The sequence below is a fragment of the Mytilus californianus genome, unplaced genomic scaffold, assembly GCF_021869535.1.
Source record: "Mytilus californianus isolate M0D057914Y unplaced genomic scaffold, xbMytCali1.0.p SCAF_14, whole genome shotgun sequence".
Lineage (NCBI taxonomy): Eukaryota > Metazoa > Mollusca > Bivalvia > Mytilida > Mytilidae > Mytilus > Mytilus californianus.
The window spans coordinates 39,196,171-39,223,558 of NW_026262626.1; the positions used below are offsets into that span (position 1 = coordinate 39,196,171).

Here is a 27,388-nt window from a genome sequence, read left to right on the forward strand (position 1 = left end):
AACTTCCAGGATCAGCTCTAGGGTAGAGCTATAAGCATTCATTTGTGGGGAAAACTATCACGGTCAGCTCTTTCAGGATAAGTTTTAGTGAAGAACCTTCAGAATCAGATATAATGTGGAACTATAAATACATATCTAGGGTAAAACAATCAGGATCAGCTATATGGTAGAACTATTAACAGGGTCCATACCACATTAACATGCCATCATCCTGATGTGCATTCAGTATTTACCACTGTAGGTTAAAAAGCAATCCATCATCATCATTTTTAAAATTTAACAAATTCTGAAAAGGTTATTCCAATAGAACCATTTTATCACTTACATTATGTTTAAAGGGTACCCAACACTTTTACTAAAAATAGATTTGGCTCATTTAATTTCTCGTTTACCTACATAAATATATCAATTTGATTATTTATCTCAGCCTCAATATCAAAATTGACCCAATTAACATATTCATCTCTTCGTTCAATCTACCGATGTAGATAAATGCCCAACAATATCACATGACATATAATACGGTTTAAAAACATGCAAATACATAGGCTTAGACAGAAAGATGGCAATTTAAATCAATGGTATTCATGAGGTCAACATCTTCATAAATAGATCATACAGGTCAGATAAAATAAAATATACTAAAACACTAAAAAATAATCAAATACAGCAAGTGGTCGTTTCCTCAGGTTTAACTGTATTTTGCAGAGATTTTGACAACTGATGTCTCCAACATATAATATTTAAAAAATTGAAAATCCACCATCTCTTATTGTAATAACTTTTGTTTAGGCAACAGTAGTATATCAAGCATCAAGCACAAGGTGACATAAGCTATGTTTTTAAACTTGAAAGAACACAAACGTGAATAACAAGGTTTTTATGGACATTTCAAGTTGTCCAAAGTTGCCAGCTTGGTATCTGACACACAAAATCTTTGTTTAAAAACTTTATAAGAAGACCTGTTCGTGGACGTGTCATTAAAACACCTTTACTGAATCAAAAATATTTTTATTGGAAAGACTATTCACAATTAAGCTTCTGTTTTTTGGAACCACTTTGTCCATTTTTGATACATATCACTGCTTCACCAAGTTTGTCATAATCACTGAGATCATTATAGATGTGACAAGAAATTCTTACATAGAGAACGCCATCAACACACTTTATTGGTACCTATAAAATAAAAAGAAAAGTTTTAACAACTACTGTGGATTCATTAATTTTCGTGGATACCAATTTCAATACCATCATTGTCATGAAAATTGTTCGGACGAGTATTGTGAAAATAAGTGTAAAAAGTTCGAGATGGCATGTTAGTTAAGTAAGCGCGTCACTGTTTTTGATATCCTGTGGTGTCTGTCGTTGATGGAATATTTTCGTTGTTGTTCTGCGGTTTGTATGTTGACTACTATATTATTTGTTTGTGCTTTTTTCTGTGATGAATGTTTGTACTGTATTTCTGTCACGTAGTATTGTCATTTCAGTGACATTTTTTAACATTGTCATAAAGCGGGAGGTTTAGCTAGCCATTAAACCAGGTTCAACCCACCATTTTTTCTTAAAATGTCCTGTACCAAGTCAGGAATATGGCAGTTGTTATCAAATAGTTCGTTTCTATGTATGTTGGCATTTGTTTTTGTTGCACTTCAGTGTTCCTGTTGTTCATTTGTTTTCATCTTATAGTTGATGTGTTTCCCTCGGTTTTAGTTTGTAACCCGGATTTGTTTTCTCTCAATCCATTTATGACTTTTGAACACAGGTATACTACTGTTGCCTTTATTTAGTGGATTGAGGAAAACATGCATTTTCGTGGGGATTTGATTTTATGGTTTTTACCAATGTCTGCATATACACCTATAGTAAAAATGTAACTCGTTGGACATAAAAATATGTGGTTTACTTAGACCCTCGAATTCCACAATAAACTATTGACACAGAGATATGTCTCGCTTGTTTGCATAAAATTCAGAAAAAGACAATCTGGTGGACAGCAGCATTGCTTATTAATTCAAAATCGCTGGACAATTTTTTGTAGGCAGGGCCTAGAAATGGTTGACAAACAGTTATGTACTGATAGTAATGCAACTTCATACAAAATATCATTGATCTATCACAATTAGATCCTATCAAACTAACTCAAGCAGAAAATTTAACATTGAAAATTGCTTATTAATTCAGTCACTATACCATGACTTAGGGGGCAGGGCCTCAAAATAGCCATCAAACTGAAATGTACTGATAGTAATGCAACTTCATACAAAATATCATTGATCTTTCACAAGTAGTTCCTATCAAACTAACTTAAGCAGAAAACTTAACAATAGTTGACGCCATCGCTGCAGCCATCGCAAGAAAAGCAATCCATATGTCTTGCTTTCTGTGACTTTCGTTGCAGGCGAGATAAAAATTGTATCCCACGAACAATGATGAATCCAGAGTAACTTCTTTCACAGTTACTTTTTGTTTTGCTTTTAGACCTTTCTAGCCGACTTCTCTGCAATTTTAATCCTGATGTTTTCTACTCGCAAAAGTTGAAAAATTAATCATTCACGAAAAATTATGTTTGTTTACAGAATATGTTTTGGTAATGTTCTTTAGCAAAGAAAGAAAGTTAAGTATTTGTCAAGTTAAATGACACTTTGTACAAATAAAAAAGTGGATTTCAGTTAGTTTTATCAGCAGGGAAAAGGATTGTTACCAAGGAAAAATATTGAAGACTGAGTTTGATAATAAAAAAACATATTCCATTGATCTACATAAATGACCATATAACTCATACTTAAGTGAAAAAGAGATACCGGGCAACTAAAATGTCATGAATATTTCAAAAGAGGTGTGTGATTTATGTCAACGAGTCAGCAATCCAACAACTTAAAAAAAAAAAAAAAGACATCTAGAGGTCAGCATATCTTTAAAAAGAGACAGGTCTATTGTATATATATGACATGTCAAACTCTTAAGTCCCCATATTTGAGAAAAAGTTGTTAATAAATTTAACAGAGACTTTTAAAGATTTGCCATAGATAAAAAATTCCCTAATTGACAAGAAAATATTAAGACAAAACAAAAGACAGACACTGATGAAGTTCTTGACTTGGGATAGGCACATGCACATTTTCATTTCTAGAAAAAGTTCATTTGTTTCACATTATTATCCTAACGATGTAAAGGCCATTTAAACAGTCTGGTTTCCAGTAACAATAAGCAATGCTACAGTTCAAACAATCGCAGCTGAAGCCATCCTCTGGGTGTGGTATTTTCTTGCTGTGTTGAAGACCCATTGTTTTCTGCTCTTTGGTAGGGATGTTGTCTCTTTGACACATTCCCTGTTTCCATTCTCAATTCTAATCAAATTTGTTCTAAATCGCATAGTTTTAAGAAGTGTGTATTGGAACATATATTTAACTCACAAACCTCTATGTTAAACTGGTGATAAAGTTGATTTTGTAGAGACTCTGCATTACTGTATTCAATCTTGGTGGTATTTTCATAGACGTCTGGTGGTATTTCCACTAAGGCCATACAACCTAAACGATAAAAAAAAAAAAAATTTATTATCACTTACTCCAGTCAGGGGTACTACTTGTACAAGTAATTTTTATTTACTTGAAGAAGTAAATATTAATATACTTATATCAGTAAATTTGTAAGATACTTATACAAGTGTATTTTATTTACTTGCATAGGTAAATTATTTTATTGGCTTAGTTATGTCCCTTAGACATTCAGTTTTTTTTATTTATACAAGTAAAAAAGTCATAATATCTTCTTTTCTTGAATTTCTCAGGACTTCTTTGCTCTAATAGAAGTTTTAATTGACTGTCCTTTGCAGATGTCTTTACTAATCATTTAAGTGTAATTTCATGGAAAATGAAAATCTCATTTGTCTGTTATCTTCAGAACACTGCTCATTCACAAGCCCCCAGGGAGCAATTTTTGAAAGCCATGCGAAATTACTTAAGATCTTTGCACAATTAGTTTCTTTGTTGAATTAATGAGATAAACATTGAACTTTAATAAAAAATTATGAGCTAACCTGAGAAAAATTGCTAAAGGCATGTTTTTACATTTCAAAACTTGAAAAATTTAGGGATTGTAAAATAAAATTACCTGTACAAGTAAATTTTTGAGAAAATTAAGGGGAGATTATTCAAACATTATAAGAAAAAATTAACATAACAAAATTTACTTATATAAGTATATTATTATTTACTTCAAGTAAATAAAGATTACTTGTACAAGTAGTACCCCTGACTGTACTCTGAGAACTCTCAAGGGGGTACCCAACTCTATGACTATAGATTTGGCTTGTTTAATTTTCATAAAATTTTGACAAAATCTTTAATAACTTTGACCTGTTGACAAAAATATAAAAATTTCAAGAAATTAGAGCCACAACATTTATAGAAATAATTTCATTGGATTTATAGCATTTTGACAAACACTAACTTTGATCATTGAGAAGCTTGATTTCTCTTTACTAATAGTATGTGATAATAATGTTCAGCTGATTTTGAAAGAGTTAACTCCCTTAGGTGTTCTGTAACCATTTAAATTGGAACTTTGTGTTTTTTGTCATTTTGTTACCATAGTTGTTTGTGCCAATATAATGAGTAAAACTCTTTTCAACTCAATATTACATTTTGTTTTATGTTGTGCTATTACACCAATATCCCAGGTTTAGAGAGGGTTCAGCACTAACAAACATGTTAAAACCCTAGACATTTTTTATGGAAATGTCCCCACCCAGGAGATTTAGTGTGGGGGTTGTCTTTGGTTGCTGTCTGCAATATCTGTTTTTTTTATTTTATGTTATTAGTTTAAATCTGGCTGTTAGTTTGTCCTTTTGAATTGATTCATTTGTTATCCCTGGGTCTTTTATAACTTACTATAAGTTATGGAATCTGCTTATTGTTGAAGGTTGTACAGTGACAAGTAGATATTTGGTGGAAAGCTGTGTCATTGACAATCATACTACATATCCTAATTTGCTCCTGTCCCAAGTCAGGAGCCTCTGGCCTTTGTAAGCTATATAGTCTTGTATGTTTTTTTAATTTTAGTTCATTTACTGTAAATTCAGAAATTATTGCGATTTTTGAAGAATAGACTAAAATGCGAGATTAATTATTGCGATTTCAGGAAAATCTGCATACAGATATAAGTATCAGATATCAGAATGCGAGTTCTTATTATTGCGATCTTCATCCACTCGCATTATTCGCATTAATTAAAACCTCGCCATAATTTCTGAATTTACAGTATATGTTTCGGAGTTTAGTGTGACGTCCATTTTCACTGAACTAGTGCACATTTTTGTTAGGGGCCAGCTGAAGCCCGCTTCTGGGTGCGGGATTCTCTCGCTGTGTTGTAGACCTAATGGTGGCCTTGGGTTGTTTTCTGCTCTTTGGTCCGTTTGTTGTCTCTTTGACACGTTCACTATTTCCATTCTAAATTTTATACTAGTAATATAAGTTCAAATATTAATGTGTGCATTTATTATTGTGAATCACTGATTACTGGTAAAAATGTGAGATCTGATTAATCTCATTGCAAAATATTTTTGAAGGGAAATAACTACTTAAATTATGAATGAGAGTTTAATTATTACAAACCTGATACTATCACATTTTTAGCATTTAAAATACAAACATTGCTTTAATTTCTGAATTTTTAGTTTATAAGTTTTACATTAAACATATAAGAAACACAACCTAAACCCCCAAAAACCAAATAAAGTCTAAACTAATGGTATAAGGTATATAATCTAACTGTGGTAAAGGCCATATTACACACTGATGTAGGAGGGGCTGGGGGGAAAGGGGGGGGGTCAAGGAGGCAATTTCCCCCCTCTCAATATTTTGGGATAAAAATTATCCAAAGAACAGTAAAATGATAGAGACATCAAGGTAATTCATTTTACAAAAACTTTTCTGACTTCATAAATTTTCATGTTAATAAAATATAGTAATACAATGTATGGCTCCCCTGCATGAATAAGTGGGTATAAAACATTATCTATTGGTACTCATTTTGCCCTTTATTTTTTTCCTACCAAACATTTCTTCTGGAGCTGCTAAACTTGTTCCCCATTTCTCCATTAATAAATGGCCTACAAATATAATAATTTAATGTGTAAATATTATCATAATGAGAAATATGCATGAACAAACCATATTTTTTTACTTCATAAGAGCTTTTACTTTCTTCTGTTGGTATTTGAAGAAGGAGATACAGATTTATTTTCCTGCATCATGTTTGCCTGATCTTATTATCAATAACATTTTTATGCTGAAAAGTCATTATTTGTCATTTTCTAGCAAATGAGTAGAAATGCACCATTCAAGTCTCCAAGCTTTTGAAACTTACAAAGGAGTAGGGGCTATAATGTCCTAAAATGGCCCCAGATTTACAAAATAATAAAAATCTAAACTCAGTAGATTTTTCTACATAAATTATTCAAATATGAGTCAATGATTTAAAAAAACTGTTTTTATTTTACAAAAAAAGGTTTAATGATGTCACAATGGTAGGTGCAAATGACATCATAATGCGGAAAAGAGGCAAAAATACAGAAATTGGGATGGTTTTCCTATATTTTGACCACCGCACCATGCTTGCACCAATTCGAAATTTTCACATTTTGACAAGTTAATACATATCAAACTTAAGACAGAAAATCTTTTTGGTGCAAGGTTGGTGCGATAGTTTATTTTATATTTTTTCATAGCCAAGCAGAGCAATAAAAAGCTGAAATTTGCCTTTAAAATGAGACATATTCGTCTGATAAAGTTTAATTTATACATTATTATGCTTATATGAATTTTAATTTTTGCTTAAGAATCAGTAACATGTATTTCTGTTATCATTTTCGCAAGTATACCTAGTTAAACTTTTAAAAAACCCTAAGGTAATGAACAACATATTGTATTATAAAGGGATTCAACAATAACTTTGAGGACATTTTTTTTAAATATGAAATTTTAGATAGACATACAATATATAACAAAATCTGATCATTTCTTATGTTTCTTTTAATCACAAATCAAAATTTGGTGTTAGAAATAGGACAATCTTCTCTTGTATAGGCGTTGGATTCATGATTTATGACAGAGGGGGGAGGGGGGTAATTCCATAAAACAAAATATACCGATAAGAGATTTAAAAGATTTGATGCTTAAATTTACATAATTGGTGAGAAACACGAGATTTATTTTAAAAATGATGCCACCATAATTCTAATTAGATATGTCTTTGGTGGTAATAAGCATAATGAGTGCAAGTTTCATAAAATTTGGTTGTGGCAAAGTAAAGTAAGTGAATGGAAACCGCAAAATTGCTGATTTTTCCACTTATAAAGGGGCATTACTCCAGAACAGTGAAAGTGACGCCACCTAAACTCTAAATTGATCTGTGTTTGGTGATAAAAAGGAAGTTTCAGGACATTTGTTTGTGGCAAACCAAAGTTAGAGAACGGAAACCAATTTTGAGATGTACAGATGGACTAGGGTAAACCGTAATGAATGCGGGTATGTTCGCCCAAAATCATGTTCGTCCAAAATCATGTTCGCTCCCATTCACGTTCTCTCCCTTTTACGTGTCAACCCTGCCGACTCTACATAAGTACTATAATAAAGATACACTAATATAAAGAAAAACACCCTTTAATGCATGTTTCTATATTTCTTCTTTTTAGATAATTAATATTAAGATTTTCTTCTTGTCGCTAAATTATTCTTCTCGTCCCTAATTAGTGAAACCCCACGGCGGGGGCATTAAAAACTTAAAAAGACTCCAACCAGCACTAGAGACAAAATATGTTAATGTCATCAATTATACCTGGTATGATTAAAAGAATATGTAAGGTTTATGCATATTAATACATGAAAAAATGTAATAACCAGCAATTTCAATGTAAGGGCAATGGTACACTATTTTACACCACAGATGGACTTTAGAAGTGCATTTCATTACCACGTTCTCTTGAAGAAATACTTCTGTTTGTCTGTAGTTTTGTTTGTTGATATTTCAACATTGATTCTTATCCATTTTCTTTGGAGTTTGTTACTTTTTACAATGTGCATCTTGATTTATTTTTTTGTTGTTGCAACATATTAAATTAAAGTTAAATCTTGTAAAACAGAAAACAAATTACTGTTGCTATGAGCAAAAATTTGTTGCTAGGGAGAAATAACAATGATTTTGCCAAGAAATGTGCATTACATTGTGTTACATTTAAACAGTGTATACGTGTAAAATTCACTGCATGTTAAACAGGTTTGATTTTAAATATAGATAGATTTAAGCTGTAAATTTAGCATATTTAATGAGTTTATCTCCCTCATTATACTGGTTGCTAGGCAACAGAATATACAAGATAGGCCCAAAATGCCATCATTTTCAGAAGATCTGTCTTATTGAGTTACAACATGACAAATTAAATGAAATTTGGGGGTGGGGCCAAAAATGACCCTTATCGCCCCTTGTCCTTTATATTATTTTCAATAGAGTAATAACCAATCTAATCATATTTATGTTTTCCATGCTCTTCAACTTTGCATTTTATTTGGTCTTGCAACTAGTTATGTCGACCTAGGTATATGATTCAGGTGTTTAGCATTCAATATTATCAGGTATTTTATATGAGTTTGTGCTAGAAGGTATCTTTCATGAATTTTTCCTAAATACTTTAGTTGGAAACCACTTGTTATTAATTAGGCCTATTAGTTTCCTTGTTTGAATCATTTAACATTTTTCATGTCAGGGGCCATTAGTAGCCAACTATACAGTATGGGTTTTTCTCATTGTTGAAGGCCCTATATATGTTGGCCTATAATTGCTTACTACCACTTCATTTTTAACTCTGGTGGATAGTTGTCTCATTGGCAATCATACCACATCTCCTCATTTTTATATTAAGTAAGTATGATTTGCAGTGATTGATTGGTTGGTGTTTAACGCCACTTTCATCACTATTGTGCTATTTCATGGCAGTCAGTTTTTAGAGGTGGAGGGAGCCGGAGTGCAATCTTCAACCACAACCTTCAGATGGAAAACAGACAATCCTTGTCAACTTAGATCAGAGTGGAGTGCACCTGCCAAATGCAGCATTCGAACTCATGCTCAGTGTTAACAGGCTAGTGATACAGTGGTTTGGCTACATAAACCACTCAGCCACCGAGGCTCCTTGATTTGCAGTGATATAGCCTTTTGCTCTAAAGAAGTGTAAAACAAACATCAATCAATCAATATCAAGTATGAGAATCAACTTTGAAAAATTTTGTTGTATGTCTAGTCTTTAGATTGATACATCCATTAATCTGTAGTTTACACGCTTAGGTAACCAAACCACAGCTTTCTGCAATACAATTAACAATATACAATGATATACTCTTTCAACACAGTACCTAATAAGCCTTTTTATTTCAGTAATAACATCCCAAGTAACTAAGCACAGTCAAAAAGAACTATTAAACCGTTTATTTTCCAGGAAATTTAAATTTCACAATTTCGATGGCCAGACCAAAGTTTTTGTTTTCATGCTTTTCTTGTCCCTAGAATTAGTTTCTGTTAAAGATTAAATTAACACAAGGGGATATAAATATAAATAAGAGAATTAAACTCTTCACTAAAAAAATTCCACATTACAGTAATTTTTGTACAACTCAGAGTTTATATCTAAATCAATGATGTTCAACAAAACCTAAAAGTAATGACCTGCAAATATGACAATTTTTCACACAATTTACTTCTTAAAGAGTTACAACAATAAAAAACAATTTTGGGACGTACAGACTTACGGACGGACATACATACAGACGGACAAGGGTAAAACTTAATGCCCCCACCGCTACGGCGGGGGCATAAAAACACTGGTAAGCTCAAAATACATGTACTGGTAAGAGAATGTAATGACCGGAATTTCTAAAAAAAATACTGACCACCATGAAATTATAGGAAAATACAGAAAAAGCTGTTTAACCAACCAATTACATTAAAAACTTACATGCTTTCTTACATAAGCCATACATGTGCTGTCGAATCTTTGATGGTCCAACCGATTCCCAAAAGTCTATAACAGTATGAAGAGCAAGGAAAGGACTGTAATCATGTAATCCTGTAATAAAAAGACAGGACAATAAACAAGAGGCTCACAAGAGCCTGAATCGCTCACCTGGTAAAAAAATGCCATTAATAAATATATATTTTTTCCTTTATTAACATCAGCTATGTTTGCTTATTTGTAGATCTTATTTAGTGGCATATTTGTAGGTCTTGTAATGATGATAATGTTAATGATTACAGTACTAGTTTATTTCTATTTTTTTATAAAGTTTTTGAATTAAAAAAAAAAACATCATTTAATACATGTAGCAATAAATCCTATAACTACTGTGACACATTAGCCCATGTTGATTTACTTGCAGATCTTTTTTGGTTTTTAAAGTTTCTCTCTAACTATCATAGTTTTAACAAAAATGCAAAAAAGGAATAAAAATCATCATTCAAGGGGAATAACTTCTATAAGGAATTGGTTGACACTTTCCACCATGATGACTGATTTGTAGATCTTATTGTGTTGAACCGTTTTGCTTTTTTACTGTTTCTCACTGTTTATTACAGTTTGATCAAAAACTTAAACAAGAGTGGACACACTGAAATGTCTCGCCTGTTTTAGTGTTCATAATTGAATTTATGTTGAAAGTAAAAAAAATAAGTTTATATAAGCTTTACATTAAATTAACATTTTAATGATGAATGAACATGAAGTCAAGGTGAGATAAACCCTATCAGACAAACATGTAGGCCGTACAATCATTCCATACACCAAATTTATTTAACATATATTGCCTAAAGTATCTTAGAAACAAACCTCATTGAGGAAACTGAACTTTGATCAATGAACCATAAAATGAGGTCAAGGTAAGATGACACCTGTCAGACAGACATATACACATAACATTCATTCCATACAGAAAATTTTATGAACTTATCACTTATCTGCCAGTTGGAAATGTGAACCTTACGATCATTCTATACAGTTCTTGACATTCTTAACGAAATATAATAGACCTTTAGTGAGCAAGCTCACATTACCATGGCCCCCATATAAATCATGATTTAAGACAGTAATATGGTCTTCTGCAAACCTATTGTTAGTAAATAAGACCTCGAACTAAGACATAGCGACTTGAAAAACAATAGCCAGGGATCTTCCTCTTCTTTCTGTTAATTTATGTAGCCACATATCCAAGTTAAGTTGCAATCCCATTGAATACATCCTGAAACCTATGTTCAAATTTTAGTCTTTTTTAGTTACCTTGACCTTAGGCTTAAATATAGGTCTGTAATGCTTTTACATTCATGTTGAGTAACATGTTTTTAGAAAAAACAGCATCATAAAATCACATGGGATACACTTTTGGCTAATAAATCACAGGCAAATATAGCAACAACATTTGAGTAAATAAAATCGCATTATACAATTTTTTTTGTTGAAACATTAAGTCAAATGACTACTAAAAGCAAACTTTGAAATTTCTTATGAAATAATTTTTCATCTAGATTTAAGGTTCATCAGAAGGGATTGACAAATATGGCCATTTTTTTTTTATTTCCTCTTGAGTACAGACAAACCTGTGCACAAGGAAAAGTTTTAAGGCATTGCAGAAACTGGATCAATATTTGTCAATTCCTTGAGATGAACCAGAAAGACCCCCCCACCCCCCAAAAAAAAACAAAAAAAACTAAAATTATCTTCAATCTTTGATCAAAATATTGTAAAAAGTCATATTTTCATATTATCTATTTATCTATTTATGTTGCTATGCTAAAATATTTTTTACTTATCTCAATACTTATCTTATTTCATATGTATCAAAAATCAGTAAATGTGATTCTGTTGTGCAAACAAAATTTCAAAAGTTCTTCAATCTGTACATATTCAGCCAATTAATCTTTATGAAGGGACTGGAGTGAACTGTATTCTATGTTAAACATTCATGCATGAGTGACCTTATTTTAACATTATCACACCTTCCAATGTTTTTGTTAATCACGTTTAGTAATGATCCCTTAAAAGTTTTTATTATTTATTATCATTATTAATGTTATTTAAAGATTTTTATAAAATAATCTATTTCAATGTAAGTAATCAGCAGTTAAATAATAAAATACATTCCATACACCAAATATAGTTGACCTATTACTTATAGCATCTGAGAAGAAGACCAAACAACAGAAACTTAACATTGACCAATGAACCATGAAAATAAGCTCAAGGTCAGATGAAACCTGTCAGACAGACGTGCACACCTTACAATCATTCCATACACCACATATAGTTGACCTATAACTTATAGTATCTGAAAAGAGGACCAAACAAGAGCAACTTAACATTGACCAATGAACCATGAAAATGAGGTCAAGGACAAATGACACCTGCCAGACAGACATGTACACCTTACAATCATTCCATACACCAAATATAGTTGACCTATTGCTTATAGTATTAGAAAAACAGACCAAAACACAAAAATTTAACATTGACCAATGAACCATGAAAATGAGGTCAAGGACAAATGACACCTGCCAGTCAGACATGTACACCTTACAATCATTCCATATACCAAATATAGTTGACCTATTGCTTATAGTATTAGAAAAACAGAACAAAACACAAAAACTTAACATTGACCAATGAACCATGAAAAAAAGGTCAAGGACAAATGACACCTGCCAGACAGACATGTACACCTTACAATCATTCCATACACCAAATATAGTTGACCAATGGCTTATAGTATTAGAAAAACAGACCAAAACACAAAAACTTAACATTGACCAATGAACCGTGAAAATGAGGTCAAGGTCAGATGAAACCTGCCAGACTGACATGTATCCCTTATAATCATTCCATACACCACATATAGCTGACCTACTGCTTGTAGTATCTGAGAAACGGACCTAATCACGTAACTTTAACCTTGATCACTGATCCATGAAATGAGGCTGAGGTCAGGTGAACCCTGTCTGATGGACATGTAGACGTTGCAAGGAACCCATATACCAAATATAGTTATCCTATTACTCATAATAAGTGAGAAATTAACATAACAAAAAAACTAAACTTTTTTTTCAAGCAGTCGCTGAACCATGAAAATAAGGTCAAGGACATTGGACATATGACAGACGGAAAGTTCGTAACATAAGGTATCTGCATACAAAGTATGAAGCATCCAGGTCTTCTACCTTCTGAAATATAAAGCTTTATACAAATAGTTTATGCCGCCCTCGCCGCCGCCACCGGATAGTAATACCTATGTCTCACTTTCTGCGACTTTCGTGGCAGGCGAGACAAAAATGAAAAAAAAATCATCTTTCAAGGGCAATAACTTTAAAAAGAGTTAGTTGAGAATTTCGGCCATGTTTGACGTTTTGTAAATGTTGTTGTGCTTAACATCTTTGCTTCTTACAATTTTTCTCTATCTATTATCATTTTTGCAAAAATTGAAAAAAATTTGATTAAAACCGTCATTCAAGGGCAATAACTCCTTAAAGAGGTCAATTGACAATTTTAGCTACGATGCCATCTTTGTAAATCATTTTTAGCTGAACTCTTTTCCTTTCAACAATTTCTCTCTATCTTTTACAGTTTGTGCAAAAAAACACGCAAAAAATGAGTAAAATTAGGGGCAAAAGCTCAAAAATGGGAACTTCAATTATTTTAGATTTAAAATTGCACCAAAAGTTCAATGATAGTCGAACCACTTTGGATAAAGCAAATTTACAAATTACTCAACTGTACCTGCCCAAATAAATTCTGAATTGAACCCAGAACCAAAACCATGTGATATTACAAGTGGGCGTGTCTTGGACTGCAGTTCTTTCTTGACATACATAAATGCACATCCTTTTGGAGCACAGAACCATTTATGTGCATTACTTATGTAGTAGTCTGGATCCAACATCTTCAGGTCCAAGTCTAAAGCCCCTAAACCATGGGCTCCATCTATCAACACAGGTACATTTCTGAAAATAGAGGATGCCTTACAATGTGATGTTGAGTGAATTTCATATTACATACCTTAACAGCCAGCTAGGCGGTTTTGGCTGGTCTGTTCAGGCCATTTTGTTTTTCATGCTCTCAAGTGTTTCATATTTTTTGCTTCCAAAATTTTTTGGGGACGTAGTTTATTCAAGAAACATATGTCATCTTCGCAGAAAACAGTATCATACATTTTTTTCACAAGTTTAAAAAGGTTTCCATTCCATGTGACAGTTGAATGAATAGCATATAGTTGTTCAAGTCCTTCATGAATGTTTACATAAACCAGGCTATAGTTGGTTATTGTCTGCCATATTTGTTTTTCTAGTCATTAGCTTAGTATACGGTATGGGTTTTGGTCATTGTTGAAGGCTTTATGTGAGCTAAAGTTGTTTACAACAATGAACTTTCGTCTCTAGTGAATAGTTGCCTCATTGTTAATTATACCATATCTACTTATTTTTATATAAAGAATATGGAACATCACTTCAAAATGTTTCTACTAAGCAACTTACATTAAAATGAAACACATTCAAATATAATGAACTTTTAAAGTTACCAAGATATTAGTTGTGGTTTCTTTTAAAACAAACTCATTACAGGTGTGTGAAATGTTTCCCAAGAAAATGAATGCATTAAATGCAAGAACACAAACTAACTATGTTCAGATAAAAAAAAATATGTATAAAATCATCATAACCAACATTCATGACATTAACAAAAATTCTCATTTGAAAGAAAATATTTTGTGCATGTATATTTTTATGGATGTTAGTTTGTTCCAAGTAATCTCTTTTGCCCAAAAGCTCTATCTGCCAATATCAAGTTAAAAGATAGAACACATTTGTGTCAATTAATGCGGAAATGCAACATTTTAATACACAAAAATAGAAAAAAAAAATAATATTCAATACTGTAAAAAAATTTCAGGCTTTTACCATGTGTGAAAAGTATATCCTCCTTGTTCAATTATATACTAAGCCATTTTTATGCATTCTTTGTGACCCTGTCCCAAGTCAGGAGCCTGTAATTCAGTAGTTGGTTGCTGTCTACATATTTGTTTTTCACTCATTATTTTATACATAAACTGTTAACACTGAGATATGTCTCACCTTTTTGTTATTTTGTTAGTAAAATGGAAATGTTGAAATTAAAATAGCAATACTTTAACATGTAACTTATGCAAAATATTCAAAAGTCAATGAACCATGACTGAAGGAAAAGGGCTAAACAATCTTCATGGAAATGAGATGTGCAAATGCTAATACATATGCATACCAAATATCATTGACCTACCACTAGTGGTTTCCCATAAACTGACCTAATCAAAAACTAAAACATGTTAACGTAAGCAAAAGTTTCAAAGTCAATAGACCATGACTGAGGGGGTGGGGCCAAATAATCTCCATGGAAATGAGATGTTCCAATGCTAATACAACTACATACCAAATATCATTGACCTACTATTAGTGGTTCCCATAAACTGACCTAATCTCAAACTAATACATTGTTGCCGCCGCCTGAAACAGCATACCATAATGTCTCGCTTTTTTACTATGTCAAGGCGAGACAATAAATCAAACCTTTGGAAATGTTTCACATTTTGTTATGTCATGACCTTTTATAGCTTACTTACGGTATAGGTTTTGCTCATTGATGAAGGTTATGTGGTGACCTATATTTCTTTACATCTATGTCATTTATGCTCTGGTGGATAGTTTTTTCATTGGCAATCATACCAAATCTTCTTATTTTTACATTAAGGTGGCTAGCTGTCAATGGCTGTCTCTTACCAAAATGACATCATTTTTATTTTCAAATGTAAAATTTTTAAAATATAATTGGGTTCTCCAGCCAAAAACTGAATTTGATATGCATTTATACAAATTAGAAGTCGTTTGTATAAATTTGTGAAGCTAACAATTTTCCAATCAATTTCTCACTTTTCTCGACAGATGTCCACAAGTTCTTTGATAGGCAATATAAATGGTGTATTACTTGGAATATGATCAAACACTGCCAATTTTGTTCCTTTCTTCAAACTTTTCCTGACAAGATCAACAATCTGAAAATAAATGATAATTTTTTTATTTACTCAAAGAATATTTCCTTTATTTACACTGCAGTTTAAATCTATGTTGTCATTTCTACCTTCCAACTATGGGAAGCCTACTCACATTGTACAATGATTTAATGAAATGAATATTGTTGACCTATTACTTATAGAATCTGAGAAATGGACCAAATCATGAAACTTAAAGTTGACCAATAAACCATAAAAAAGGGTAAAGCTGCAGTGAACTCTGTCAGATGGACATATACACCCAGCAATGTCAATGTACCAGATAAAGTCACTTTATTACTCATAATAATTGCCATATTAGATGTTGAGACTAAAAAACCTCTTGATTCATTATAATTTTTATTTTGGGATAAGAACAAATCATGCCAACAATTTTATGTTTCCTTCACTAAATACTGCTATGAGTGTCAAATGCCTGTCAAACAAACCAGTAATGACAAAGCACTGTCATGTTGTGACCCAGACAATATTCTTAATCACAAAACGCTGCAACTACGTACATGTAAATTATTAAGCAATTGTTCGGAGCACTTTTTTCATGTAATGAAACGGAAACACTTGTTAAACCAAAATTTTTACTTTTGTAAACTTATTCTAACAGAATTTTGTTATCTAAATAAAGCATTTTCATCATTTAAGTTAACCTGCAAATATATACTTTGATATCATTACACAGCTTATATTGTGTTTTATTCAATTGGTTCAACAAGCATGACCACCTCCGGGTGCGGGATTTTCTCGCTGCGTTGAAGACCCATTGGTGGCCTTCGGCTGTTATTTGCTCTTTGGTCGGGTTGTTGTCTCTTTGACATATTCCCCATTTCCATTCTCAATTTTGATTAGAAACTGATAAAATACAATCATAATTTCTTTTCGTATTTTACCCTTTTTACTTCAAATGATGAACAGTTTTGACAGTAATATAATGTAGTTCTATATATTTGAACTAAATGCAAGCATATATAAATGGTTGTCCAGCTCATAATTTTGGTGTTTTCTAAAGATTTGTGTATTGAAACAACAAAAAATTTGAATAGAAATTATAACTTATTTTTAAACAGAACATATCTAAGACATCAAAATGAAGAAAACAAAAAAGAAATACCTGCTGGTTACCTGTTACAGGAAATGTGACTGTTTCCTGTTGCAAAACAGCTCCAGTAAGTTCACACTGCCATTTAAGAAGTTTTTTAACAGCACCTAAAATATTAACATTTATATAGTTTTTAGGAAAAATAAGTAGACTGTGGACCATAAATACATGTTTAAATGAGGCTTTTTATAGCTGTCTAATCAGTATGGGTTTTGCTCATTGTTGGAGGCTATAGAGTGACCTAAAGTTGCTTATTGCCAATCATATAACAGTTCCTTAATTTTTTATATTACGTAGGAAAAAGAGAAAAAAAAAATGCTTTTTTAAACTGGAGCTCATGAATGCTAATACAATAGCATACCATATATCTTGCGGCTCATATCTGACAATTAAATGAATACATATATGTGTAAATAAATAATTCAAGACGACCTAAATTTGTATTAAAAATTTCCTTGCCTATCATCAAATAATTTCATAATAAAAATGTATCATAGTATTTTAATTCTGTTGAATAAATAAATAAATGTATATACCATATGTTGTGCTCAACATATAGACTGTATCTCCTTTTTGTAGACTGGTTCCTTTCACTACAGTGTTAATGGCAGTTGTGGCATTGGTAACCAGGACAAGGTCACTAGGGTCACAGCCTGAAAGATAAAACAAAATGAGAAATATGTTAACTGAGAAAAAGAAAGAAAGAAGATTTCAAGAGAGCAATCAAAATCACAAGTCTTAAAAAGACAGACCAAAAAAAAACTAAGGAAAAAAAAAACAGTAGAAAAAAAATAGCCTATTAATCTGATAAAAGAAAATTAGAGATTCTAATATGACATGCTTCTTTCGCTTTGTAAACAATAGCGTGATAAAATTCCCAATATAACTAAACTTAGCGCAGACTCAGAGATGTACATACTAATGGCTGTCACAATTTACCTCCCACGTAAATCCACATGTATCTCAAACTATGTGCAAACACAATGTTGATTTCGCTGTGTTAAAATAGAAATTGAAAAAAAAAAACAGTAAAAAAACAAGCTGTGGTATGTACAAAACTGTTATTCTTATTCTTATGCATAACAATAAGAATTAATGCTTTAGAGCATAAATAAATGTACAAAATTAAAATAAAATAAAATTCTGTGAAATTCCATGAATGCTCTTGGCACATTAATGTCATCTCAAAACATTACGTCATACTAATGAAAACTCTCAAGCTGAAGGTTATTCTTTTACGTGTACGTTCCAAATTTGGATGGTATTGCATTAAAATTTTGAGGCAGGTGTCGTTTTATTTTCTATTCTATTGCATTATTCACACATTTATGGATTTCAGCAAGTCAACGTGGGGGTTCACTCGATAGTTACAACATATCAACTGTAGATTTGACGGCTTGCATGAATTATTTCATAATTAACACACTAGAACCCACGAAAATCAACAAAGGATAATTAATTTCTGCTCCATTGGTGGCATCGGTTGTGCTGCTCAGGACCAAGTAGACATATTGTGATAAATATTAGTATTGTTTTCTTTGGTTATAGCTGGATACAATAATTGAATCATATTTTTATATCAGATACTGTACATTTGTTTCCAATTCTCTGTTTAAACAACAAACCTACAAATTTAGCTAACCATCTAATGATATTTAATTACCAGATGAGGAATTAATTCTCTGTTAAAACAACAAACTTACAAATTTAGCTAATAATATGTACCAGATGTGGAATCAATTCTCTGTTAAAACAACAAACCTACAAATTTAGCTAACCGTCTACTGATATGTACCAGATGTGGAATCAATTCTCTGTCAAAGAATCTCAATGGTTGTCTTTCTGTGTAAATCTGCCACTTCTACAATAACCATTTCAAGAACATTAAAAAAAGTATCTGTCAGGATTAAAATGATCTGTTAAAATGTGAAATAGTCTGCATAGTTTTCCTTAAATGACTCAAAATCTATTTTGTAATTAAAGAATACTGTCACATATGTATATAAAATGTTAGATATCCTGATCATAATCAAAATGATGACTGAGTATCAAATATTAAAGAAATAAAAGGAGAATGTGTCTGAGGACACCAATGTCCCCGCTTAAGTTTTGCAATTTTCCAAGTTGAGAAGGGGCATAAATCTAAAAACGGTAAATGACTCACTACCCAAAGTTGAACTCTGTGAGTTTTTTTTCTTAGCATTGTCCATGAGTTTCATCAAATGTGGATGAAGAAAAGTTTAGAGTGCAGAAGCGAAAACAGTTGCAATTTTCCAAGTTATAAAGGGGCATAACTCTAGAACAGTAAGTGACTCACTGCCTAAATTCAAACTGTCTGCAAGTTTTGGTTCTTTAGATTGTGTATGAGTTTCATAAAATTAGGATGAGGAAAACTTAAGTTAAGAGTGCAGAAACAAAAATGGGAAAGACAGACAGTCATGGGTAACACTTAATGCCCCCATTGCCTATGGTGGGGGCACTAAAAAATATATCCAACCTTGTTATTAAATTTATTTTGGGCATTTATTGTGTTCCCTAGGTGAGAAAGTAAAACCTGTTAAAATAATCAAAAGAAATTAACAGGATCAAGTATAGAGGTGAATTGAAACATTGTATTTGGTTTATGTGTTTGACATAACTAGAATTCATGGTGTCCTCAAGTTGTCTTTTTTATATTACTTTCTGTTTTAGAATAACTGTCACATTGAAATTTATCACTCCAACCCAATTTATTCATTATATTTCTAATCCAAGCACTCATTTTTTTATTGCAATAAATTCTGAAATTTTACATGGGACTTTTTCTTCAAGTCATTTTTCCCATATACCTTTTCCTCCTTAACAAATCTACTTACCTGTGCTGTTTCCATGGCTTCTTTGAGGACTCCTCCAAAAGCTCCATGGTTAATGAAAGTACAGTCCTCCTGAATAAATAAGAATCAATAAAAGTTAAGTAAAAAAAAATCGGTTCTAATATTGTTTGGTTTTTGTTCTATTTTTTATTTTGTTCTTTGCTAATATGCCTTTATGATGCTGTATATTTACCTCATTTTCATACTTAACCATGCAAGAACTAGTCAATAAATATTTTGTTTACTAAACCACTTTATCTGATTGTCTTCTGATTGCTGCCCATTTCTAAAGTAAGCCCCAAAATTACAAGCATAGTAGATGTATACTACACAGGAAATTACTTGAAATTAACGTGTAATGAGATTCACATGAAATTCATGTGAACAAAATAGAGATGTAGAGAGGGAGATTCAGTCAAAAATCCATTTTGCAGGTTTCATGTGTATTGATCAAGTAAAACATTGTCATGATGTTAAATAGTTTGTGTAATTATAGGTGTTAACACAATAGTGTATGGCTGCCATTCAACAGCAATTGCATATAAAAAGATATATTTCATAGCAAATCATTAAAAACCAGCAGGGGTCACTAAACTGTTAAAATTCTCCTTTAAGAGAAATGTCAAAATGAATTATCTTGTTTGTACTGTAAAATCTACATTTCTCTACTGGAAACTTTTTAGTTTTCAATTGTTAAATTGTGTGGCTTATAGAACACATATTTTATATGTTTTTAAACATTTTGTTCCTTTAATATGCCAAACCCCTCCAAAAATATTTTCCCTACTTAATAAAATTGAGAATGGAAATGGGGAATGTGTCAAAGAGACAACAACCCGACAAAAGAGCAGAAAACAGCCGAAGGCCACCAATGGGTCTTCAACACAGCAAGAAAATCCCGCACCCAGAGGCGGGCTTCAGCTGGCCCCTAAACAAAAATGTGTACTAGTTCAGTGAAAATAGACGTCATACTAAACTCCAAAACATATTAATGAACTTAAATTAAAAACATACAAGACTAACAAAGGCCAGAGGCTCCTGACTTGGGACAGGCGCAAACATGCAAAAAAATCTACATGTAACATATGGGAGACAACTCGTTAGTTTATGTCTTAACTACCATTATCAGCAAACATGAGTTGTCTCCCATATGTAACAGTTGAGGTTTCTTTGTGAAAATGATATACTATGTGGTTTTAAGGGAGTTGAGTTTGCTTACATGGAAGAAAATTATTTGAAATGAACGACTGCACATACCTGCCAACTATGCAAAAGTGAAAGAAAAAACCAAATCATATTCAATAATAAAATTTCAATCATTTCAAGTGAACAACTCTCATTAATCATTCTGCAGGTTTCAAAGATAGATATATATGCCAATCAAGTATGCCTAATCCTCTTCATCAGAACATAAAAAAATGCTGACCTCAGAATAAATTATTATTAGAATCAAAATACCTCTAAGTAGAAGTGACTCTTTTTGCACTTTTTACCAAACTCAAATTTATCATTCTCTGTGTCTTTGAATGGTGGTAAATCTATAGGTATTTTTGGAGGACTGTATTCTTCCTGTAAATGATATGCAAGTGAATTATCTCTGAAAGTTGAGTACAGACATCTTAAACATAGAAATGATAGAGAAAGTGTTTCATGATGTAACAGAAAAAAAAAACAGTTTGACAAGTTTGTTTTAAAGGACTTATATCATAATCATAGTAACTGACTACACGACAGTTTATTAACAGAAAAGGATATAACCTATCCTAGGAAAGAATATAAAAGTAAATATTTCATGTTTGTTTTTTACCAAGCACTTATAAATTTGAACATTTTGATTGTTATGGTTTGGCCTAGATGAGTTTTCTCTGAGTTTTGTCTTCTGCACCCTTCACATTTTAATTCTTTGAGTTTCTCTGTTTTTCGGCATCACATTCTTGGTTCTGCTTGGCATGCCTTTACTTTTTTTTTAATCTATCATATGCCATGTATGCAGACGTAAATATTTGTACTTTATACTACAAACCATGCAATGTGGGTTTTGTTAGTTACATTTGTTGAACAATTTACATGTACTTCATTTGTAAATAACAAAATAAACTTGTAAAAGATAACAAAATTAAGTGATCTAAGTCTAAAATACCTCTGATAAACTAATTGTGCCTTGTACATTCGAGGCATGGAACGACCCAAAATCTCTTTTGTTTTCAGTCATTATGTCTTTTCTGTATCAATGAGGATATTGTTTAAAAAGATAACACACCAACGCACAAGTATGCATAATACATCTCAATCTGAAAGAGAAAAAAACAGACACTCCTACATCATGTACATTTAATTTACATATTATAATGTGTTTATATAGTAACCTTCATCAGCATGATCAGGTATAATTAAATAAGGTTGACAAATGAACAGTAAGATTTGAGTAATCACAAAATAGATGTAGTTTAGGTCCTAATGAGCTTGATGAGTAGAATAGAGATACTTGGTAAATTGTATGATCACAATATTTTACTCTGGTAATCAGTATTCACTCAATCAAAAATTTCATGTCATTCTATATTTTGTCAAATTTGAGAACCAAAAACTGTCTGTGAAGTGAGAAGATGTTTGCACCATCTCTGAGTGGTGGAGTAGCAAGAATGATCATATCTGTATTCAGAGGTTCAAATTAGTAGTGGTCCAAGGTTTGTGACCTTCCATTTAAAAGTTCGGACCTTCTCGTTGGTAATTAGCTATACCAGTCAACCAGATCCTCTTTACTTGTTTGCAATGTTTCTTCAAAACATTTGTATCAAATCAATAAATTTTGTTTCAAATTTTCTTAAAAGATGTAATTTGATAAAGTGAAAGAAAAGATATTTCAGTTGCAAAAATTTTTTTTATAATTCATATAATAATTATGTAGTTCACCTGATCGATGGTAATAATCTAAAAAAGAAACCTGAAATTTAAGTAAATTTCAGAACATTACAAGGCAATTAGACTAATCATGCTAATTGGGGTCTTTAGAAATAAGACAGATAAAATTCACAAACCAAAAGAAAAATTTCACTAAAAAATTTTTTTTTTTAAAGGAAAAGTTTTTTTAATGTAAATTTTTGAAGAAGATCATCCATGTTGGATTTTTCCAAAATCTAACCTAATTGATAATTAAAGTAAGGTGCCCTTGTTCAAGGATTATTTTTATTAAAATGATGTTATAAAAATTCATGAAACAACAATAAGTTGTTGCTGATTATGTAATCATTTGCCATGTGTATTATAATTCCCTCAATTAAAAAGAAAAAATTTGCAGAATAAATATATTTCCCATTTAGGTTATTATATCCCGAAAGGCTATTATTACCCATTTGCATGTTTAGGTAATCTCCTCAAACTGATTTGGACTAGGAATAATGTAATATGAGACAGGTTCATCGATCCTGATGAGTTCCTGAATATAAAAATAAGGAGATGAGGTATTATTGCCAATGAGACAACTAGATTGTATCCACCAAAGTTCAAATAAAGTGGATGCAAGCAATTATAGGCAACCGTAAAGGTTATAAAGTGCATGTTCTGATTTATCATAATTTTCTGTTATCAGATATATATTATATACAATTTGCAAGAAATTTTGAAATTTTAACACTACATTTGTACCACATGGATCACTGTTAATATTTCTTTTGGAAGTAGTTATTTGGAACTTATTTTTTTTAGTGAGAAAAACGCTTTAAGTGCTTTCTTTGATAGTTCCTGTGTTGATCTCTTAAATCTACCTTTATTATCGATAATGTTTCCAAGAATTAAAAACTTTGACTCAAAAGAATTTCTAAAATGAATAAACTGCTTTGCCTAACGCAGCTGGATACGACCTCAGAGGTCTAACCCTGAACAGTTGGGGCAAAAATGGACACAATATTCAAGCTTGATACAGGTCTGAATTTGGATTGGATTAAATATTTGATACATTATAGGTTTCTGACACAGAATAAATGTAGTCAAAGAACTTGAAATGGGTTATATGATTTGAATTTATATTCAATTGAAGATTTCTTGCTTTTGTGCAATACACTGTGCTGTTGCACAATACTTAGTAAATCTGTTTTCAGACTATATACAAAGAATTAGCAAAATAAATTGTGACCCCCAATTTTTCTTTGGAAAATAATTGACAATTTCTTAACATGCTTAAATCTTGAGGAAAAAAAATTGACCCCCCTAAAAAAAATGTTAACCCCCCCCCCCCCCCCCCTTTTCCAAATTAATATTTGAAAAAATCTATTTAATTTCTTAAATCTTGAGGGAAGAAAAAATAACATTTGAAGAAATTTTCTATTTGTAAAATGTGGTACAATTTAAGAAAAATAAATACACTTAAACACAAGTTATTGCCTGAATATTAAAAAAATGCTTGTTTTAGACACTTTTTGGCCCCTAATTCATGAACGGTTTGGGCAATTACCCCCAAAATGAATCCCAACCTTCTACTTGTGGTATTGAACCTTGTGGTACAATTTCAGAGCAATCACAATACTTATACACAAGTTATTGTCCTGAAACTAGAAAAATGCTTGTTTTGGGCCCCTTTTGGATCCCTAATTCCTAAAAGGTTGGGACCTATTACCCACAAAAACAATCCCAACCTTCCTTTTGTGGTATTGAACCTTTTGGTTAAATTTCATAGAGATTCATACACATACAGTCAGGGGTTCTACTTGTACAAGTAATTTTTATTTACTTGAAGAAGTAATATTAATATGTACTTATATAAGTAAATTTGTAGGCTACTTATACAAGTGTATTTTATTTACTTGTACATGTAAATTGGCTTAGTTATGTCCCTTAGACATTCAGATTTTTTTACTTATATAAGTGAAAAAGTCATCCTATCATCTTTTCTTGAATTCTTAGGACTTCTTTGCTTTAATAGAATTTTAAATTGTCTGTCCTTTGCAGATGTCTTAACTAATCATTTACATGATTTACGTGTAATTTCATGGACAGTGAAAATCTCATTTGTCTGTTATCTTCAGAACACTGCTCATTTACAAGCCCCCAAGGAGCAATTTTTGAAGGCCTTGCGCAAATTCTTTTAAGATCTTTGCACAATTAGTTTCTTTGTTGAATTAATGAGATGAAACATTGAACTCTAATAAAAAATTATGAGCTAACCTGGGAAAAATTATTAAAGGCATGTTTTTACATCTCAAAACTTGAGAATTTTTGTGGGATTGTAAAAAAAATTTACCGGGACTTACATTGTATACAAGTGAATTTTTGAGAAAATTAAGGGGAGATTATTCAAACATTATAATTAACTCATATAAGTATATTTTTTTACTTCTTCAAGTAAATAAAGATTACTTGTACAAGTAGTACCCATGACTGACATTAACTAAAGTTAATGTCCGGAAACCAAATGTCTTCGGACGACGACTCAGACTACGAAGTGATAGCATTATACTACCACAAAATGATTTTGCGGTCGTATAAAAATCATAATGTTGCCCCAATTGCAACCTGCAAATTTTAATCATGACATCTTGCAATGCTATCTTTAAATTTTGCTTTGACACCCTAGCTCTCAATGAGCATAATGAGGGATCTTTTAAAATAAAGTTTGGAAAATTCCCTGGGCAGTGAACTTCTTGATTAAATGGACTTCAAATACCGTAATCCTAGCCAAATACACAAAGAAACATAAAATTTTTTTTTCTTCATCAAATAACTTTATCATTTTCCTAAATGACACAACGCAATTGGGAATGGGCAGAAAAGATCTGGGGCCAACTGGAATCGTACCCAGAACCAACCAGATAGATAATTTATCGTAGGATATTCGGCCTTCCTCTATCACTGAATACCAGGAATATGGCTGGGCAATTAGCGGTATCGGTTTGAAATCCAAGTATGTCCCTACCAGTTTCCCAATCTTTGCCATGGCATTTGGCAACTGGGTTGACATTTTTTTAATATATTTATCACTTTATATATTTTGAGGATGAGCGGATCAGGTGAGCAGGTGCTTTTGAATGATTTATAGCATTGTATTGTAAAACTGTTGTTTTCTTTTATGTTTCTCAATTGCTGTCGAATCTTATGTATTTGTATGTAATGTTATAAAAACTCTTTATCATATATTTATAGGGCCCTTTAATTGGAAAATAAAATATTCTTATTCTTATTCTTATTCTATTCATGTTTTGGGGACGGTAAACTTTCTTGGTAACTGGGTAGGCAAATGCTCACATTAAATCTGTGTCGATACAGTGTGCTAAATGTCCTCCTTCAAACCATAACTCATGGTGGTATTCCTAAGGAAAGGAGGCTTATACGAAGTGAAAATACCAGAGGAAAAAGCAAGCATTCTTAAAATAACAGCGGGCCATGATTAACATGATTAAGTCCGACAATAATATTAGTAAACCCAAAGATGAAACTAAAAACATAAACAGAGACTGTAAGAATTTCAGTAAAAAATACAATAAAAATGAATTTCAGCAAAAATAAAGAAATATATGACAATAAGATATCATCTGTTGACCAAAATAGCAAACTTCTTTTGTTAAAGCATATATATATATATAAACTGAATATAAACAAGAATTTTATTTGTCATACCCTAATCTTGATACAAGAAAACTTATATGCAAATTTAGAATTAGTGATCATTCCCTCGCTATAAACGTATTTACACTTTTGGTATTTAGCTATATTTTGCCTCCGAATGACCTTAGATCTACTCCGAATCACCTTTTGACGTCAGACAACAATCATTTTTTAATTATGACGTCAAATGTTTTGAATTATGATGTCAAAGTTTACGGGAACCTGTGTGATTTTACGTAATGGCGGACAAATTTGCATACAAGTGTAAATACGTCTATTGAAACTGGAAGATATAAAAATATTCCACGCCCTCAAAAACTTTGTAATAAGTGCAAAGTTCTGGATGATGAATCACAATTCTTTTTATTATGTAAAATATATGATGATTTAAGACATGTCTTTTTTAATGATTTAAAAACTCAATTCAAAGATTTTTCTGATAATAAAATGAAATATATCCTATTATCCAACCACTAGTCAGCAAGTGAAATCTTTAGACTCCTTTATTAAACAGTCTATGGAACTGAGGACAGGGGGCACTTGAGGTCATTTGGTGTGTTTAATGTTTTGTTTTATTTTTATGTAAATGTAAATGTCATCATTATATATGTTGTTATTACAAGTTCTTGTCCCTCCGAATTGTTATTGTGGATATCTAAATTGTTCACTGTCAGGATCACAAAAACTATCACTAGAAACCAAATACTAGTTTTGTT

At 31.7% G+C, this 27,388-nt stretch overlaps 1 protein-coding gene across 1 annotated transcript; it reads right to left on the minus strand.

Moving 5' to 3' along the window:
• Positions 1-677: 677 nt before the first annotated feature.
• On the minus strand, positions 678-27,355 carry LOC127724505 (uncharacterized). The gene is made up of 13 exons (XM_052231486.1): positions 27,293-27,355; positions 22,216-22,366; positions 21,534-21,644; positions 20,079-20,147; positions 18,985-19,084; positions 17,760-17,876; positions 17,236-17,330; positions 15,991-16,112; positions 13,808-14,031; positions 10,007-10,117; positions 6,056-6,112; positions 3,418-3,530; positions 678-1,176 (listed from the first exon to the last, which is right to left on the minus strand). The coding sequence occupies exons 2-13, from the start codon at positions 22,285-22,287 to the stop codon at positions 1,024-1,026; spliced, it is 1,344 nt and encodes a 447-aa protein (XP_052087446.1). The 5' UTR covers positions 22,288-22,366; positions 27,293-27,355; the 3' UTR covers positions 678-1,023.
• Positions 27,356-27,388: the final 33 nt, after the last annotated feature.

What these genes read in the sequence shown, in the direction of transcription:
- LOC127724505 (XM_052231486.1), bottom strand. Translation starts at nt 22,287, where the DNA reads ATGACTGAAAACAAAAGAGATTTTGGGTCGTTCCATGCCTCGAATGTA. An exon ending in ACGGTTAGCTAAATTTGTAG is followed by an intron (nt 17,877 to 18,984) that starts GTTTGTTGTTTT and finishes TTTATCTTTCAG; the next exon opens with GCTGTGACCCTAGTGACCTT. An exon ending in AGCTCCAGAAGAAATGTTTG is followed by an intron (nt 3,531 to 6,055) that starts GTAGGAAAAAAA and finishes TTTATCGTTTAG; the next exon opens with GTTGTATGGCCTTAGTGGAA.